Source organism: Triticum urartu, chromosome 2A (assembly GCF_056163025.1).
Source record: "Triticum urartu cultivar PI428250 chromosome 2A, HENAU_Tu73, whole genome shotgun sequence".
NCBI lineage: Eukaryota > Viridiplantae > Streptophyta > Magnoliopsida > Poales > Poaceae > Triticum > Triticum urartu.
In genome coordinates, this window is record NC_141874.1 from 53,270,811 (window position 1) to 53,290,673 (window position 19,863).

Here is a 19,863-nt window from a genome sequence, read left to right on the forward strand (position 1 = left end):
TGTTATTTCTTATTTATATGTCTTGAGAGGACCCAATGAATATCCAGTGGGTATGGATATCCATCGGGTTTGGACATGGATACAAGTTTTCACCCACGGATATTTTCATGGGCGGGCAAAGATTGTCTTCATGGATATGGATATGGATTTGATATTGTTCAACCCGATCCAAACCCGACCCATTGCCATCCTTAGCCGTGACTGAGTAGGGGCCGCGACCCACGATGTAGCAATTGGAGTCTATATATCCAATTCTACCCAGAGGCGGAGCCATACATACAACCCGGTTCCGATTCTACCTAGAGGCAGGGTCGATCATACCCCAGAAGTCTCAGCGCATATATAAATCTTCCAAACCCAGAGCCTCCTCGCACCGATCGCACAGAAGATACATTCACCGCCGTCGAGTGCGTCTCCATCATCAATCTAGCCGGAGAGATGACGTCGTGTCCGCCCTACTACGCGCCCATGTCCTCTGATGAACCTGAGGAGTCCTCCGTGTCCACCGTCGTCGCCACGGCGGTCGGCACCGGGCACCACACGCTCAGGATCCAGGGCTACTCGCGACTCGAGACCATGCACGGCGGCAACGGCAGCTACGTGGAGTCCAACGCGTTCAAGGCAGCGGGCCACACCTGGAGGATCCGTTGCTACCTCGACGGGGAGCGCCCGGAGGACGCCGGCTTCGTCTCGCTGTTCCTCAGGCGCGACCCCGCCACCGGCAATGCCGCCGGCGCCGCTGAGAGCGTCGTCCACGCCGAGTGCGAATCCGCCCTGGTGCACCACCAAGGGACGCTGGTGAAGTGGCCGTCGCACTGCCAACGCTTGAGCGCCTCGGCCTTTTCCTCCAGCCACATGTGGGGCATCCCGCAGTTCATCAGCAAGGAGGACCTGGAGGGCTCCAGGTTCCTCAAGGACGACTGCTTCGCCGTCCGGTGCAAGGTCACCGTCATCAAGCAGCTCTCCGCCAAAGAGGAAGAGGACGCGAGCCCCCCGGCCCTGGGAAGGCGTTTGCTAGGTTTCTGCAGTTCCATCTGTGGATAGATGCGCTTGTCGCAATAGTTTTTGGCTCTTGCATGTTGGGACAAAATTGTTACGCGTTTACTGGAGTATTGTACCTGTTTATGTATATATATAGTGTATTACTTGTTTCATGTGTACCAGTGTTCCGGAGAAAAATATTACAGTATGCTTTTACTTTAAATTATGGCTTCCAGAAATATCTAGATTAAATAGAGTAAGGAAACAAACCCAGCCTCTGAGTCACTTGGTCCGACCAGTGGTTTACAAGAAAAAGGACCCCTTCTTGTTGTGGCCAGGCGCGCGGATCCGGCACCCCTACAAAGTTCTGTACCATCTTTTATATGGTGTATCTTTTTAAAAAATCTGCCGCCTAGCGAGTCGTTGATCTGGTGATTGAGCAGCCCGGGGTCACCTTCCACCATTGCTACACATGTCGCGTTGCGAAAATTTTCTGTAACATGGGTTATGTTGCGGAAATTTTTGTAACATATGTGAAGTTGCAAATTATTTTTGTAATGGATGTTTTGTTGTGGTTTTTTTGTAATAGAGGTCTTGTTGTAATTTTTTGCAGCAAGGGTCTATTACAGTTTTTCTGCGACAGGGACCTTGTTGCAGAAACTCGCTGAGCAACGACCACGTCGAGCGAAATAAAGGCCGGTGCTCCCTCGGGATGGTGGGCGATGGTGTATGCAGCTCCTCGCGGTGGACACGGATGCCGGTGCTCCCCCGGGACGGCGGGGTGCAGCATGAGTTTAGGCACACCGCGGCGGCCGGCGCTCATGGTGAAGGTGGGCTGCAGCGGCGGCGCCCATGCCCGCGACCTTGTCGGCGTGCTGCCGGTGGCCGCCGTCGAAGTAGTGCGAGAAGGAGTTGGTTTGACGGGGAGCTTGGGAGGAGCACGAGTGGTGGCTGCTCTCGTGGGGGTCTAGATCCAGATCCCGCAACATACCAGTTGTCATGGTGGGAGAGATTGCAACAACGATTCAGTTGCGAAAACTAGTCTAGATAATATGCTGCTTCTAGCCATCTGATTAAAATTTGATCTAACGGTCACGAAGACGGCGGACGCACGCGTGATCATCCGTTGGGTGATCTCAATCATTTCCCAAAAGATATTATCAAAAGTACAAAGCACCTTAAATATACTCCCTCTGTTCCGAAATAATTGTCGTTGGGCAACCCCAGTGCAAATTCCGTCACGTTATATATTTTTTTCACTTTCCTATTTTGCCCTCCCACTCGCTCCCACTAGCTTGCTCGCTCGCCGCTTTCCCAATCCTCCCCGTCGCTGCTCTCCCAATCCCTCTCCCCTCTGTCGCCGGCCTCTCCCTCTCCTCGTCGCCGCCCTCTTCCTCTCCTCGTCGCCGGCCTCTCCCTCTCCCCGTCGCCGGCCTGTTCCATCACCCCTTTCTCCCCACCACCCCGCCTCCACTCATACCCCGAAGGTCAACAAAAAAGTGAATCTTTTTGTGCCGGTGACAAGCTTCTAGGCGACGGATGTGTGGATGTGTAGCGGCGCCAGAGCGGGATTTGGGCAACGGAGGCGTGGACGTGGAGCCGCGGCCGAGCGGCGGATCTGGAGAAGCGCCGGAGCAGCGGAGCGGCAGGCCTGGAGCGGGGCCAGAGCAGCGGTGGGAGATGGAGTTCCCTCTCGACCCAGTCGACGGGTACGGATGCGGTGGAGGACCAGCTAACTGGCGGCGGCGATGGGACGAGCAGCTGGAGCAGTTGTTGGCGGGATGAGCAGCTGGAGCCAGTGGCGGGGCAAGCAGCTGGAGTAGGAGGGCGACGCCGAGCTCAACGGCGACTCCTACGACAACTGCAGCAGGAGAGCGCCTACAACCGTTGTGGCAGGAGTACCTCGGTGAGCCCGTCACTCAGTCTGCAACTCTGATTCAGTAGAGTAGTTCTTGCAATAGTCAGATTCAGAAACAAATCAAAATCGTGAGCGAGGTGGGACTAATCAGGCAACAAGTCCTTCCTTGTTTCCCAAAAATCCGTTGGCATGGAGTACTTGTTTGATTTAGCCAGGGCGTCTATTTTGTTTTTGTTACATTGCGACTGTGGTATGTTTACTTATCAAGTTGCACCCATTGGTGCTCTGCTATGGACTTGTGAGAAAGCAGATTTTCCTATGTGGAGTAGCCATTGAACAACGAGTAGGAGTAGTTCTTTGATTCAGTATTTGCACATTCAAATACAGAAGCTCATATTCTTGCAATACTGTACAAGTAGTTTGTCAATGTTAACCTCGACGTATCTGCAGTTTCAGTCACTGCTTGCTACTCCTCCTTATTACATTGACGTGTCTGGGGTATTTTGAGTAGTTAAATAAGTGCAGTTCAGTTGCTTCAGTCGCTGCTTATTTCTTCAGTAGCTAAATAAGTTTAGTTTAGTTTAGTTGAAGTGAGCTACGTTCTCACTGCGGCCTTGCGTATTTCAGAGATCGAGAGTGTAGATCAAAACATAGTTGAGCATTACGCAAATCAAAATCTACTTCGGCCCCGCTCGCTGCGGCCCGGTTTCAGAGATCGAGAGTAAGAGTTTGTACTGGTAAACTCCATTTTCTAAATCAAGCATGGCAAGTTTTGTACTCATGGAGTACTTGTTGGGGATCGTAGCAGAAATTTAAAATTTTCTACACATCACCAAGATCAATCTATGGAGTAATCTAGCAACGAGGGGAAGGGGAGTGCATCTACATACCCTTGTAGATCGCTAAGCGGAAGCATTGCAAGAACGCAGATGAGGTAGTCGTACTCGTGGCGATTCAGATCGCGGTCGATTCCGATCTAAGCGCCGAACAACGGCGCCTCCGCATTCAACACACGTGCAGCCCGGTGACGTCTCCCATGCCTTGATCCAGCAAGGAGAGAGGGAGAGTGTCGGTGTCAAAACCAGTGGATCTCGGGTAGGGGGTCCCGAACTGTGTGTCTAGGCCGGATGGTAACAGGAGGCAAGGGACACGAAGTTTTACCCAGGTTCGAGCCCTCTTGATGGAGGTAAAACCCTACGTCCTGCTTGATTAATATTGATGATATGGGTAGTACAAGAGTAGATCTACCACGAGATCGGAGAGGCTAAACCCTAGAAGCTAGCCTACGGACCTAAACCCTCCGGTTTATATAGACACCGGAGAGGGTTAGGGTTACACAAAGTCGGTTACAATGGTAGGAGATCTACATATCTGTATCGACAAGCTTGCCTTCCACGCCAAGGAAAGTCCCTTCCGGACACGGGACGAAGTCTTCAATCTTGTATCTTCATAGTCCAGGAGTCCGGCTGAAGGTATAGTCCGGCCATCCGGACACCCCCTAATCCAGGACTCCCTCAGTAGCCCCTGAACCAGGAGTCCGGCGCGCAGATTGTCTTCGGCATTGCAAGGCGGGTTCCTCCTCCAAGTACTTCATAGAAGATTTTGAACACAAAGATAGTGTCCGGCTCTGCAAAATAAGTTTCCACATATTGTCATAGAGAGAATAATTTTTACACAAATCTAATCTGCTGACGTATTCCGTAGTGTGACGCACCATGGCCAAGCCTTTATTCGAATCGTTTTATTGTCCCACCTCAGCGTGTCATGCGAGGCGGTTTCCTTGGCACGTCTTGTTAAAGCAGAGATCGTATCCCCTTATTCCGGGATTCTCATCAATACGGGCGTGGGTAACCCAACCGCTTCTAGGACTCCTAGACTATAGGCAAGTCCAAACGGCCACGGAGAGGACGCTTGATATTCACCCTCTTTATAAAGGGACAAGCCTTTTATTTTTTCCGTCCCATGCTCAATCGAATCCTTCCCCCACCTCAAGCTCAAACACCCAAAGTTCAGGTCAGGTGCTCCGTACCTTCAATCATGTCCGGATCTAGCCTTCAAGGCCGATGGGTGCCTTCCTCCGTCACGGAAGAAGACATCAAAAAGTTGAGGGAGGCCAGATATCTGACCGCCGAGGTTTTGCATCGGCTGCCTGCCCGAGGGCAGGCCGTCCCCTCCCCCGAACCCAACGAGAACATCGTGTTCGGCCCCCACTTCATCCGAGGTCTAGGCCTTGCTCTGGATCCTTTCGTCAGGGGTTTGATGTTTTATTACGGGCTAGATTTCCATGATCTAGCTCCGGACTCCTTTCTTCATATTACGACATTTATTGTCGTGTGTGAGGCCTTCCTCCGGGTTACCCCTCACTTTGGCATGTGGCTCAAGACCTTTAAAGTAAAGCCGAAGATGATCGAGGGGCAACATGCAGCGTGTGGAGGTGCCTCAATATGCAAGATGACGGGAGCTCATGGCCCAAAGGTTCCATTCCAGAGGTGTCTGAATTGTGGCAACAGGAGTGGTTCTACATCACGGCTCCTAGAAGTGCCAAATGGGCGGCCGCCCCTGTTTTCCGCTCGGGCCCTCCAGCACAACTGATGTCATGGATCAGCAGAGGTCTGAGCTGGGGTCCAGCCAAGGACGTGCCTATACTGCAAAGCCGCATTCGAGATTTCTTCAATGGAGATTTTAGTTTGGTTGCGGTAATACAAGTTATGCTGGTTCGTCAAGTCCAGCCTTGCAAACGCCGTCCCCTTCGCTTGTGGGAGTTCAATCCCGAGGGACCGCGTGTCATTCAAAATTTCCTCGGCCTGACGCACGAGGAGATGTACAAGTCATTCTTCGGACCTCAGGTAGAGTGTCCGGAAATCACCAAGGACGTGGGCCTGAGCAGTAACCGCGCCGCCGAACAGGTAAGGAATCTTCCGGCCGAACATACTATCTCTCATTTGTTACGAAGTTATTTCTGAGAGTTCGCTTTTTGACCAGGACTGGCTAACAAAGGCGAAGTTGATTCGGTGTTCGGCCCCCCTCCCTGAGGGTTTGGACAATCTGGTATTGGAAAAGATGCTCCAGGTCGCACCTTTCCCGGAGCCCTTGAAGGAAGATATCGGGGAGGATAATACGGGCGGATGCGGGCCCCCAACGCTGCCCATTCTAACCGAGCGAGCGAGCGTCCCCATGAAGGAAGACGATCGGGGGAGGAAAAGGACTGCGCCCGGGGATTCGGAAGCCGAAGCTTCCAAACGGGAGAAGAAGTCTCCCACGGAGGGTCCTACCTAGGGGAGTGCTTTTTCCGCACAAAGTTCGCAGGGGGATCAATTCTCCAGCGAGTCGTAAGTGACCCGAAATACTTTAATAGTACAGGTATGCCATCTTTTTCTTCTGAGAAAATAACCACCGCATATATCTTTGCAGTTCGGGCCTTAGCCCCTCTCAAATGAGCTCGTCTTCGTGGGATCTTCTTCCAGAGATGATGGAGAGCGAAAAGCCTCCTCCAGACTCCTCCGCTCCGGAAGCGGGCGACCCCGAAGTGTCGTCGCGGAGGGCCTCTCCGAGTCCGGTGAGGCCAGAAGATAATCCCATTGACCCCCGAAGCTCCCAATGTCCGGCTCCCGAAGAGAGCGGACGAAAGAGTCCGGCACCGTCTGGTCTGCGATCGGATGTTCTGAGGGAGTTGGTGGGGCGAGCGGCCATCTCAGATGAACACCATGTGCTGATGAATACGGTGATGGAGAGAATCTCGTCCGCCGAAAGCGGATTGCATGAAGCTTTTATGAGTCTACTAACAGGCTTTGAGGTACGTAAAATAATGTATGATAGTCCTGCACATGCTAGGTGTGCCCTGTGTAGATAGTAGCCCCTGAGACTCTGGTTGTCGTCGGAAACGACGACGAACAGAGGATCATATTCCCAGGTAAGAACCATATTGCCTCTATGTGCAGGTGATGGAAGCTCCGGTGGCTAGCCGAACTAGAGAGTTTGCCCATTTAAAACGGCAGTTGGATGCGGCAGACGCCGACATCGAGCTTGTTAACAAAAGGCTTGATGAGGCACAGGTTAAGTGTCATTATCTAGTAAACGCCACATAGTAAGAGCAGCATGATGCCAGCATCTTTAATATGTTGTGACTGCAGATGGAGCTGCCGCTGTTGAAGCCTTGCGGGCAGAACTTGCCTGAGCCAAGGAACAAGCGAGGTTTAGTAATGCAGCTGCTTTGAAGGCGGCTGAAGAGTTGAAGGCCGAGAAGGCCGCGCATGGCGAGAGCCGAGATAAGATGGCAAAGATGGCCATAGAATTAAAAGCCGCCGCCGACCGTTGCCGGGTTCTTGAAAAGGAAAACCTAGCGAAGGCATCGGACCTTGAGAAGGCTGCTGCGACGAGAAAAGACATTATTTAGTAATACTAATATTCTAGAATAATTAGTTTGACCATTGTTTGACCACAGTTTGCCCACTGTTTGAATTTGTTTCGATTTTTTTCACTCTAGATCTTAAAAGCCCCGTAACTTTTTTTCTAATCGGTTTTTGACGATTTTGAAAATGTTTAACGGGGTTTCCCCGGTTAAACTTGGATGTAACTTTTCGGGTAGATGATTTTTCATATAAAAAACTTTTTCATCCGAGTTAGTATGCAAAAGTTATGCCCATTTTTACAAATTTCAGAGAGATTTTGCAAATAAAGTCAAAATTCACATTTGCAAATTTTCCCAACAACTAGACCACATATCACATGAGAAACTTATTTTCTTTTATTTTTTTGACATTTCCATCATTTTCTTTTTTTTTAAGACTGAAAAGGCGATCCAGGAGGGGTAGAGTTTGAAAATGGGACCTTTAGTACCGGTTCGTGGCACGAACCGGGACTAAAGGTCTCAACCCCATTAGTCCCGGTTCGTGCCTCAAACCGGGACTAAAGGTCTAATCTTTAGTCCCGGTTTGAGGCACGATCTGGGACTAAAGGTCATCGCACCCTTTAGTCCCGGTTCATGTCTTAAACCGGGACTAAAGGGCCCGAGGGAACCGGGACTAATGCCTTAGCCGCACGAACCGGGACCAATGCTCACATTAGTCCCGGTTCTAGACTGAACCGGGACTAATGGGCTGACCCGGCCTGGACCAAAGCCCTGTTTTCTACTAGTGATTGTTGATAGTGGCAATAGTGTCCACCTGATTACAATACGCCCAAGGCCATTCCCAACTTGTTCTGATCTAAGGGATAAGATGAAACTATGTTTCTTAGCACAGAGAGTAGGGCATGAACAATAATGGCGAAAGCAAATGTACATAGTAGATAACCTTATAGAATGTATAGAAAGAGGTATTGGAACAGAATAGTTCACAAAATGTACAATCTTAACTCTACTACGGACTATAGTAAAACAAAGATAATCAGATGTATGTTCTTCCAAAATAACTTCAATTGGTTGCACTGCACTTAGATGAAATACAAACTTATAGCCGCATTTGTTCAGGAGAAAATGTCAAGCATTCATAGTTGTCTTACGATTGTTATGGTCAAATACAAATCATGGTGAAGAACTATTATAACTTCTCTATAGCAATATCAAGACCCTATATAGATCTAACCCAATCAATCGCATACATAGGAAAAAGCAATAAGGCAGAAAATACGCATCTGAAATCACAAGAAACACATCATTGCCATGGATATGGCTTTTGCAACCTTGGCACTTCGAATATATTGCTAATGGAGAGCCATGCTAAAGTTGAAATAGGGGCCCGTCCCCAACTCCTGGACTACAGCCTTCACGACATCCAGCATGGTGGAGCCGGACCAGAGCAAGTCCATGTCAGAGACATGCAGTGGCAACGGCCACAACTGACCATGCGCGGGTCGTGAGGTCTGGATGGAGACACATGAACCGAAGTGTTATATACAGATAGGCATGGGCATTCGGTTCTAACTCAACCGATCAATTCGGTTCCGGGTTTTGACAACTTTGGTTACACCTCCTCACAAGGGTAGCTATAGCTTGGAGGTATTGACATGCATATAGATATATCAACAACAACAGTTTTTTTTATGAAACTTGCAAATAAATTATATGCATCGTACCTCTGTAAGTGATGACAATGTACAACAGCATAAATTTTGAACTAAAGCATATGGTAATCACATTGTCTATGGCTGCTGCACGCCAATGTTTTAATAAGAACAACAAAAAAAGCATTCTTATCACAAGAGTGCTAAATACAATACAACCTTACTTTCTTTTTATAGATTAAAATTACAAATGAATAGTCTAATTAGTTAAGATCCACAATCCTTGGTAGCACAATCTTGGACAATAGCACCCCAAACCCCTATTTACCTCTAGCAGAATCGTTGCCCTACTGCAGCGCGCCGTGATGTGACTATTCTGGAGTGTAGCGAGGCCGAACATGCAGACACCGCAAGCGCCGCTCCTTCGGTGAGGCCTCAACCCACGCACGCCGTGGTCGTCCAGTCCCGAGTCGGCTGTTGTGTCAGGCGCGTGTGTGATAGCTTGCTACATGCTACTGTTGTGTACGTGTGCTTGCTTGGTGGGTGTTTGTTGTGCTAGCTGTCGTGCGCACTTGCGTTGTGTTGGATAGGAAAGGAGATGACTGCAAGTCATAGGCGCTTACTTGTCTTGTAAAACTACACAAGTTTTCCATTTTTCATTATAACTTTCCAAGCATTCTTATCAGAAGCAAGCGAAGTGTCAACATCCTGCAGCCAAAGTAGAATCTGTACTCAAGGCAAGGTAAATAAACAACAGTAGGTTGTCTGCACTTAATGCAAACTGAAAAACATGGGTTGATATTTCACCAATATATGAAGCCAACTGAAGAACATGGGTTGAGATTTCACCAATATACGAAGCCAACTTGTCTTCTAACACTAATAGAAAGAAACAAAAAAATTATGACTCCACGAACATATCATTAGGTTGACCTTGCCTTGACACTTTCAATACATAGTTAGAGCATAAAAACCTGAGCTTCATGACTGTCCTCTGTAGCATGGTGAAGGCTTCAATAACACGTCCCAGGCCCAGGTAGGCGAGCGACAATAGTGTGGATGTGGCCCAGCCTCGCCCCGAAAGCAGCACCGATTGAGAAAAGCCTCCTTCCAAAGCAGCATCATACTCCTTCAATGATTTGATGTGAAGCAAACACCAGTTACAATGAACCAGGGTTGCTCGGCTCCATTCCAATTCTATGTACTTGACATTGTCAAGGTTATCAAAATAAACATAGTAACTTTTGCATTTTTGCTAAAGAAAGCCATTTTATATTTATAAGTACCTCTGAAATTATGCAATGGCCTCAGCTATCTGTCCAAGAGAATTGACCATGATGCAACAATACTCATGCAACGGTATGCGTAAACTCTAGACTCCAACCTATGAGTGGAAGGCAAATCCAAATAAAGTTGAATACAACATAGTATTAAATTTTATGCAGATTAATCCACTTGCATTTGAAAGAAAGAAACTAAGACCAAGGAAAAAATTCAAACTTTAGCATTCAAATTTACATCACAAATACTAAAGTTTTCATTGCCGATTGACACTTTATCCCTTCCTCTTTCTTATCCACGGTCCATATTCTACCTGCTACATCTCTCCCACCTCCTCCCCCGGGAGATACACTAACATTTTTTTAGGCGCTAACTCTAGTATAACACGACTTGGAGTAAAACCTTCAGCCCTATGCATGAATCAAATACCATATTAGCTTCAAATTTGAATAGTAAATAACTACGAATTTCCCATGTTTATGCAAATCAAACATCAAATCTGCTCGTTCACAAAACATCTGTTTCATAGAGAGTTACCTTATAAACCTCTGCTTTGGAATTACATAGAGAGTTACCTTGATCCTGAATAGCGGCTTACAGTTACAGTATGTGCGACAAAAGTTATTAAGAAAATTGTGTTATTTACTTGCTCGCATCAATTTAAACTGACAGTTGCTGTAGCTATTTTCAAAAAGGAAATAGGATGGCAAAATAATACAAAGTTTCATTCTATAACCATAAGTAAACTCTGTCGTAAATCAAAGATAACTACTACAGGAGCTGATCCATGCTTTCATCCTCATATGTGACACTCTCTTATAATTAACCAGTTCCCCATATTATAACAACCATTGCATTGTAATACTGTAACTCTAATGAACAAAAGAAATCATTTTATCGGAAGCAGGGAGCAATTATAACAATACTGCAAATAGCGGACTATCCATGTATTCATCTTGACATAAAACATCTAATAATCTTGAAAAGCTAAATATAGGATGCATAAGCTACTCGATGGGGGCATAGGTACTCCATGACCTGATCCACCCTTTCAACATCAGAGTGTTATGTACCACAAACACAACCAGCAGTAGGAAAATAAGACCAAAGACATATTACTATAGATTGCAGAGAACCAAATACCATGATTTCAATCCTCCTTGTCTACATACCTCAGGTGGAAAACCGGCCTACGAAGTTGCGGCGAACCGTAGAACACTGTCGGACGAGTTTAGTTCACTCCTGGTCCTACAGCATGTAACATTTTGATCTCTCTAAGCTTCAGTTTGGGAAGATCAGTGATAACAAAAACTGATACCCACCATGCAGCTACAAAGGCAATATTGTAGCTCTGATTTGAAGGCCACACTATAACCGAATCTTGCAGTATAATTCAGAAAGAGTTCAGAGAATTGCAAGAGTTGCGCTGGCATGGACTCTATCAAATTGCACAGTCAGAACAATTTGCTCACTATGTGCTAAAAAGAAAAATGCATAAAAACTGCTTGCTTAAATGTTGGTGCACCCATTGGCATTTAAATAAAATGCTAGTATATTATGGAGTCGGACCTCATCATCATGAACTACTGGAACAACACGCCAAAGAAGTGGTTCCCCTCAACCCTATTTTTTTTCTTAGCATGAAACTGAACAATCCTGAAAGCCTGAAACGTGAATAATTACGTACAAAATTAGAACTGAATTTATGCAAGATAGTGTGAATTCTGGATGAAACAAGCAGTCAAACACCATGTGAATCAATAGCCGAATCCATGTGAAATTCTCAAGGGAACTAACTAACTTACTGGTGCAAATCCCCTTGGCGCATCACTTGGACCAGATAGAGCTGCAATAAGACAAAGGGGGGAGAAGCGCTGGTCACAATTCTGCATTTATCGACAGGTCCATTGGAGGAACAAGAAAAAACTCGGGGGAAAGGGGACTGACCAGGAAACAAATTAGGCCTGGAGTCGTCGGAATTGCACAAGCTTGGCCTCGAGGATGAGCCACCGTAGCTTCTTGAGGTCGCAAAGAGAGGGAGAGAGAGAGAGAGAGAGGCCGGGCCTGCAGGTCGCCATTGAGGTCCTGCCTCAAGATGGCAATGGGGCCCCGAAACCCGCGTCCCCGTGGGTTTTACCCTATTAGGGGACGGGGATGGGCATCTTTTCATCCCCGCGGGGCTGTTGTTGGGCATATTATACAACCCGACACGTTTCGTGGGTTTACACCCGTTTCGGTAGTCCCCGAACCCGAAACCCGGCAATACCCATGAAATTACATTATTTTTTTACCACCATAGTCATCTTACCCCCGAAATCTTAGAGGCCTTGATGTGTTCACAAGATTGGATAAGAAACAAATATAAATGTGTGTCTTTCTTTACATATCATCATAAAGTTTATCATTATCTTGCTGCAATGTTTCATAAGATGTTCATTACTACTTATTTGATTCTCATAGATGCTGACAATGAATAAGGACAAAGCTTTTGGAGTTGTCTTCAAGACATTCAAGAGGGAATGCAGGTGAAGTACAGGTACTTGCAAATTTCATATACTAATCTGCATATTTTTCTCATGTTTAACTTTAGCTTGAGCGAATTTTGATCTTCCCTAGGACTTGGCACTTTGATTTGGCATTGGAAGATTTGAAGATAGTCGTTTGGAGGCTTGGAGATGTGAAAGATGCCATGATGATTTCAACTTTAAAGTGATTTGTGAACTATAAGTTCTATATCAGAACTTATATAGCTGTTGAACCATTTACTATTGTTTTTTGTTGAAATTTACTCAAGTTATGCTGCTGAAATGTGCTTGTTTTGCTGCTGAAATGTTATTCTTTGTCGCCACTATGTTTGTTTAAATATTTTGATTTTATCGTGGGTTCTCCGAAACCCGATGGGTCGGGTTTCGGGGATGGGCAGAAAACTAGCCCCTCACACGGTGATAGGGACGGGGACGGGTTTATGATTTTCTCGTGGGGATGGGTTTGGGAAGACAAAACCCGATGGGTTTCGTCCCCGTTGCCATCTTGAGTCCTGCCTGGGGCAGATTCCGGTCGAGGATCCTTCCTTCTTATTACAGGCCCTCCATTGAGGACACTCCATAGCTTTGTGTTGGAGAAAACACGGACCCTAATGATAAACCCATGGAGTCAATCCGTACTTTATTATTAGAAAGAGATTATATAAGGATAGATATAGAATTGTTCGACCTACTCGAATTCTACCTAGGTAGAGGCAGAATCATACCTATATTATACAACCCGGTTCCGATTCTACTAGAGGCAGGGTCATACCCCAGAAGTTTCAGCACGTGCATATATAAATCTTCCAAACCCAGAGTCTCGTCGCATCGATCGTAAGATACGTTCGCCGCCGTCGAGTGCGTTCCCATGATCAATCTAGCCGGAGAGATGCCGTCGTGTCCGCCATACTACGCGCCCGTGTCCTCTGATGAACCTGAGGAGTCTTCCGTGTCCACCGTCGTCGCCACGGCTGTCGGCACCGGGCACCACACGCTCAGGGTCCAGGGCTACTCGCGACTCAAGACCATGCACGGCGGCAACGGCACCTACGTGGAGTCTAGCGCGTTCAAGGCAGCAGGCCACACCTGGATGTTCCGTTGCTACCTCGACGGGGCGCGCCCCGAGGACGCCGGCTTCGTCTCGCTGTTCTTCAAGCTTGCCTCCACCAACAACGCCCCCGCCGCCGATGCCACCACCGGCAACGCCCTCGCCGCCGATGCCACCACCCGCGACGCCCCCGCCACCGGCAACGCCCTCGCCGCCAATGCCACCACCCGCGACGCCCCCGCCACCGGCAACGCCCCCGTCGATGCCGCCACCGCTGAGAGCGTCGTCCACGCCGAGTACGAGTTCGCCCTGGTGCATCACCGAGGCACGCTGGTAAAGTGGCCGTCACGCCGCGTGCGCGGGTGCGCCTCCGCCTTTCACTCGAACAACATGTGGGGCTTCCCGCGGTTCGTCAGCAAGAAGGACCTTGAGGGCTCCAGGTTCCTCAAGCACGACTGCTTCGCCGTCCGGTGCAAGGTCACCGTGGTCCAGGAGTGGACCATCAAGGAAGAGGACGCGAGGCCCCCTGGCCCTGGGAACGGCGTTTGCTTGGCTTCTCTCTAGTTCCATCCGTGGATAGATGGGCTTGTCGCAATACTTTTGGCTCTTGCATGTTCGAAGAAAATTGTTACGCGTTTACTATTTCTTCTTCTCGTTTCATGTGTACCAGTATCTTTTTTGTTAGGAAGTATGCTTGTATTCAAGTCATAAATTAATACAAAGTTTTTGATCCATACAAGCACACCCTAACCCATGCATAAATAACCGAATAACAAAGAGCATCCTAAAACAACGAGTAAAACACGAAGATCTCCGAAGCTCTGTGTCATCATCCCTAAACCTTGCGAGAAGACCCCTGCAACACAAGCATCTGCTATCAGACCTAAGCAGGTAATAAACTTCAACCATGGTATAATTGTCGCCACGCTGCTCCCCTTTTTCTTCGCTCCTGCGTCGAAAAGACAAGAACACACATATGGGTCCAGCACGTCTGCACCAGCCTTCGCCATCTGTGCCTTTGAGTATCGTTGTATGTGCCCCTTCCAGTTAGAAGAGAACTAGGATCCGGTATGGCGCCGCAGTCGGGCCAACTACCCGAGCAAAGCAGGATATCCCTCCAATAGCAGCACAAAGAAGAAGGAAGAAACACAGCAGGAAATCATAGTTTACATGAAATTCAGAAAACTAAGTAACGTTTAGATCAATAGGGCATGGTACAAAATGTAATGTAATTAACATGCAAACTCACTTCAAAATCATCGAGATGCTTTGTAGCATCAATGGAGATGTTTGCCACAATTGTATCTCAAGCTTTCCTCAACCACTTAAGTATTCGACTCTCAGTTGATGCTGGATAAGAAGTTCAGGGAATAAGATATCATCATGAATATTTAGTAACTTGACTTCAATAAATCCTGCATTTGTCATTTATTAATCCAATTAATGCATACAATATACATGTTGGTGAATTGTTTTGATTGCTAAAAGAAGTATCGCATATATCTCCGAAGCAGTAATATAAATTGTACTATTATTAAATTAGCGCAGCTAAAAAATAGATTAAATTATATGCATGAAAATGCTAATGGTTTAAATTCTCTATCTTCTGTTGTTGAGATAATAGCTCTGTTCTCTTTACTGTTGAAGCTTCTCCATGATACACAAGATGAACCTGTATCTAAAGAAACTGAGTTGGGTTCTCTTTTGGTCTGGCATCGATTGGAGGGAATGATTGGAGCATGAATTAGTTGAGGAGATAGCAACCCTTTTTGCGAGGGAGGGGACAGAAAACCTTGACACAACAAGGATCTCATGATTGTTATTGGTTAACTTCAAAGTTCAAAGAAAGTGCCGAGAGCTTCAGATTCTCCAATCATAATTAAGAAGCGTTGTAGCTATACACACATATACCCTTGTCACAGACATGCCACCCTTATTCCTTCAATACTGTTGGAGTTGTGTCGAATATAGTGTACAAGGTAGGTTACAGTTGGACTCTGAGTTGTATTGTGTTTAGATAGGATATGGAGTCGTGTCCTAATAGGACACTTGTATCCTAGGCCTCTCTTATACAGCGAGGATAGACACACGATGTAACCTATGCCAACATAATAGCACCGGAACGCAGGGGAAGCCGGCGGCATGTGCCGGCGTCCAGGGCGACCGGGTGCGGTATTGTAGCGGTGTCATGGGGAGGAGCGCCCATAGTCAGGCCCCGGGGATGTAGCCATATCGATGAACCTCGTTAACAAATCTCAGTGTCGTGCTCGTGTGATTGCTTGGTCCTCGGACGATTGACGGTATGCCTCGAATTCATTCTAACAAATACCACATTATGCCATGATATCAAGCATCTGACTTAAAATCAGTAAACTCATGTGGGAGTTATTTCGTAAACAGTGTGAGATTTGAGTTTTACTCAGATGAAAACATTCTGGATCAGTTGGATTGATTGGAGGCCTATTGATGACACCGACTGCTCCTTTTACCGCGGCATCAACAAAATCGCATGTCACTTTATAAGTGCTCTGCCTCGCAATATCCTAAAATATCCAGTCTATAGCTGATAAAGAGTGAATGCCATACACCAACAACCATGATCAGGAAGGTAAGCAGAAGCAACAACAATCAAAATCCTGACATTACCTACTGCCCCAACAATTTATCTTCATGTTGGATCCATAACAGAGAGGAGAGACGAGCGGTGAGTTGTACATGAGGCGTGCATGCGACCCAAGGGCATGCACAAACAGATCGACTGACGACACCTCTGCTGCTCATGCAGCATGTGTCCATTTCAGCATCCATCTTCTTCACGGCATCAAAGACGAGAACGAGAGAGGTGGCCGCTTGGCCAGCGAGCCAGCCATCGCACCCTTCACCGACCTAGCTCGACCTCGTCCTCCACCACATCCTCATCAGCGGCGCCTTCCCCGTGCTGACCCAACACCAGCATCCCCCGCTGACCGTCCCTAGACAGTGATGGTGACTCTGGCGGCTCTTAGTACATCTGTTCCACCCAAAATGGGAATGGGCGCTAGGGTTATACACTTATAATCATGGCATGCGTGCCCCGTTGGCACCGGATCTCCTCCACCCAACTTCCTTCCGGTGGCAGCTGCAAGCCACATGCTCCTTCAGAGGAGAAGAAGAATGGACGATGCAGGGTTGGAGCTCGGCTGGGAGAGGGGAACGAGGAGGAGAATATGCCGGAGAAGTAGCGGAGGTAGAGGCGGCGGCGCAGAAACGCGAGACATCGATGCGTATGCGGAAGCGGCGATGGTTGCATGATAGAGGCAAAATAGAAGAGATGAGGTTTGCTTCGTGTGGAAGGGAAGGCAGGGGAGGTGTTATCTGGACACCAACGAATTGTTTCCTTCTCTAGCGTGGATCTAGCGACAACGAATCGGAACAACCAATCAAAACACGCACTACACAACAGCCGAAGGACCAATCGCAACTCGAGCCGGATAAACTATTCCTAAGCCAAGTGGCTAGCACGAGAAGACGGCCCTATCACGCATGTTATTGCGTTTGATCGCAATGCGTTACTAATTCTTCTTGGAGTTGTCGCTCAACGACACCTCTGCTGACACCGGCAGGGGCAAGGGCATGGCTCCCTAGCCAGAGTCGGCGTTGGCCGAGGCAGCCCTCCGCATGGTGCAAAACGTAGCAAAGCGGCTCCTCCACGAGCGTCTCGCAGCGGCTGGGACCACTCCGATGACAACAACGACGACACGGCCGACGACGGAGGTGCCACCGGCCATCCCAGCCAGACGTACAAGGCCACCGTCCGCTACACGTTAATTTAGCCTCTTTTAGGTTTTATAATTGAAAGGACGAAATATCGTCTGATTTGTGTGAAATATATCAGACTTTTGTCGTGTTTGCATGAATTATGTTTGAATATATTTTTATTGTAGATGGATGTTTACTGTAAGTGTTGAATAGCCGGACGTGTCAGACAGAAGTGTTGAAATGTCTCAACAACAAAAAAAGCAGAAGTGTTGAATAGCCGGACGTGTCAGCAGACAAATATTATTATGTCCGTTTTGGGGCCGTGACTAAGGATGACAATTTTAACCATGGACATGGATATCCATGGATACCCGACCCGAATGGATAGGGTTTGGATATGCTTTTGTGTCCATGGTCGTCGCCCAAACCCGATCCGATTGCTTGTGGGTAGGCCATGGATATAATCTTATACCCGTGGGTATACCCAAACCCGGCCCAATAGTAAGACTTAATGGGCAAAAATCTGCTATCCCTACCCCACAGTCACATGTCCGATTGCAAATTTACACTTTGTTATCTAAAACATGCAAAAGAAATTACACAATCCTCATCATAACTTTTATTAGTTGACATTTATTTCCTTGTTAATGACTCGTCATTCTCATCTGTTAGAAAAATACTAAATGACCTTAGGTTGTTAGTGAACGTTGATTTACCATAAGTAAAGCCAAGCCTGCCACGAGGTGAAAAATGGAAGAGCTTTTGTTAACATTGTGTTATTTCTTATTTATATGTCTTGAGAGGACCCAATGAATATCCAGTGGGTATGAATATCCATCGGGTTTGGACATGGATACAAGTTTTCACCCACGGATATTGTCATGGGCGGGCAAAGATTGTCTTCATGGATATGGATACGGATTTGATATTGTTCAACCCGATCCAAACCCGACCCATTGCCATCCTTAGCCGTGACTGAGTAGGGGCCGCGACCCACGATGTAGCAATTGGAGTCTATATATCCAATTCTACCCAGAGGCGGAGCCATACATACAACCCGGTTCCGATTCTACCTAGAGGCAGGGTCGATCATACCCCAGAAGTCTCAGCGCATATATAAATCTTCCAAACCCAGAGCCTCCTCGCACCGATCGCACAGAAGATACATTCGCCGCCGTCGAGTGCGTCTCCATCATCAATCTAGCCGGAGAGATGACGTCGTGTCCGCCCTACTACGCGCCCATGTCCTCTGATGAACCTGAGGAGTCCTCCGTGTCCACCGTCGTCGCCACGGCGGTCGGCACCGGGCACCACACGCTCAGGATCCAGAGCTACTCGCGACTCGAGACCATGCACTGCGGCAACGGCAGCTACGTGGAGTCCAACGCGTTCAAGGCAGCGGGCCACACCTGGAGGATCCGTTGCTACCTCGACGGGGAGCGCCCGGAGGACGCCGGCTTCGTCTCGCTGTTCCTCAGGCGCGACCCCGCCACCGGCAATGCCGCCGGCGCCGCTGAGAGCGTCGTCCACGCCGAGTGCGAATTCGCCCTGGTGCACCACCAAGGGATGCTGGTGAAGTGGCCGTCGCACTGCCAACGCTTGAGCGCCTCGGCCTTTTCCTCCAGCCACATGTGGGGCATCCCGCAGTTCATCAGCAAGGAGGACCTGGAGGGCTCCAGGTTCCTCAAGGACGACTGCTTCGCCGTCCGGTGCAAGGTCACCGTCATCAAGCAGCTCTCCGCCAAAGAGGAAGAGGACGCGAGCCCCCCGGCCCTGGGAAGGCGTTTGCTAGGTTTCTGCAGTTCCATCTGTGGATAGATGCGCTTGTCGCAATAGTTTTTGGCTCTTGCATGTTGGGACAAAATTGTTACGCGTTTACTGGAGTATTGTACCTGTTTATGTATATATATAATGTATTACTTGTTTCATGTGTACCAGTGTTCCGGAGAAAAATATTACAGTATGCTTTTACTTTAAATTATGGCTTCCAGAAATATCTAGATTAAATAGAGTAAGGAAACAAACCCAGCCTCTGAGTCACTTGGTCCGACCAGTGGTTTACAAGAAAAAGGACCCCTTCTTGTTGTGGCCAGGCGCGCGGATCCGGCACCCCTACAAAGTTCTGTACCATCTTTTATATGGTGTATTTTTTAAAAAAAATCTGCCGCCTAGCGAGTCGTTGATCTGGTGATTGAGCAGCCCGGGGGCACCTTCCACCATTGCTACACATGTCGCGTTGCGAAAATTTTCTGTAACATGGGTTATGTTGCGGAAATTTTTGTAACATATGTGAAGTTGCAAATTATTTTTGTAATGGATGTTTTGTTGTGGTTTTTTTATAATAGAGGTCTTGTTGTAATTTTTTGCAGCAGGGGTCTATTACAGTTTTTCTGCGACAGGGACCTTGTTGCAGAAACTCGCTGAGCAACGAC

The 19,863-nt window shown here is 47.7% G+C and overlaps 2 protein-coding genes and 1 long non-coding RNA gene across 3 annotated transcripts; 2 read left to right on the forward strand and 1 right to left on the reverse strand.

Annotated features, from left to right (window-relative positions):
* Positions 1–438: 438 nt before the first annotated feature.
* On the forward strand, positions 439–1,044 carry LOC147983652 (BTB/POZ and MATH domain-containing protein 2-like). The gene has a single exon (XM_087540814.1). It carries the CDS (start codon positions 439–441, stop codon positions 1,042–1,044), a length of 606 nt encoding a protein of 201 aa, XP_087396940.1.
* A 10,645-nt stretch (positions 1,045–11,689) lies between these two features.
* LOC147983653 (uncharacterized) lies at positions 11,690–12,158 on the reverse strand. The gene is made up of 3 exons (XR_015614998.1): positions 12,068–12,158; positions 11,926–11,966; positions 11,690–11,784 (listed from the first exon to the last, which is right to left on the reverse strand). It is a non-coding gene; the product is annotated as an uncharacterized LOC147983653 (long non-coding RNA).
* A 1,376-nt stretch (positions 12,159–13,534) lies between these two features.
* Positions 13,535–14,257, forward strand: LOC147983654 (BTB/POZ and MATH domain-containing protein 3-like). Its single transcript, XM_087540815.1, has one exon. The coding sequence runs from the start codon at positions 13,535–13,537 to the stop codon at positions 14,255–14,257; it is 723 nt and encodes a 240-aa protein (XP_087396941.1).
* The last annotated feature ends 5,606 nt before the right edge of the window (positions 14,258–19,863 follow it).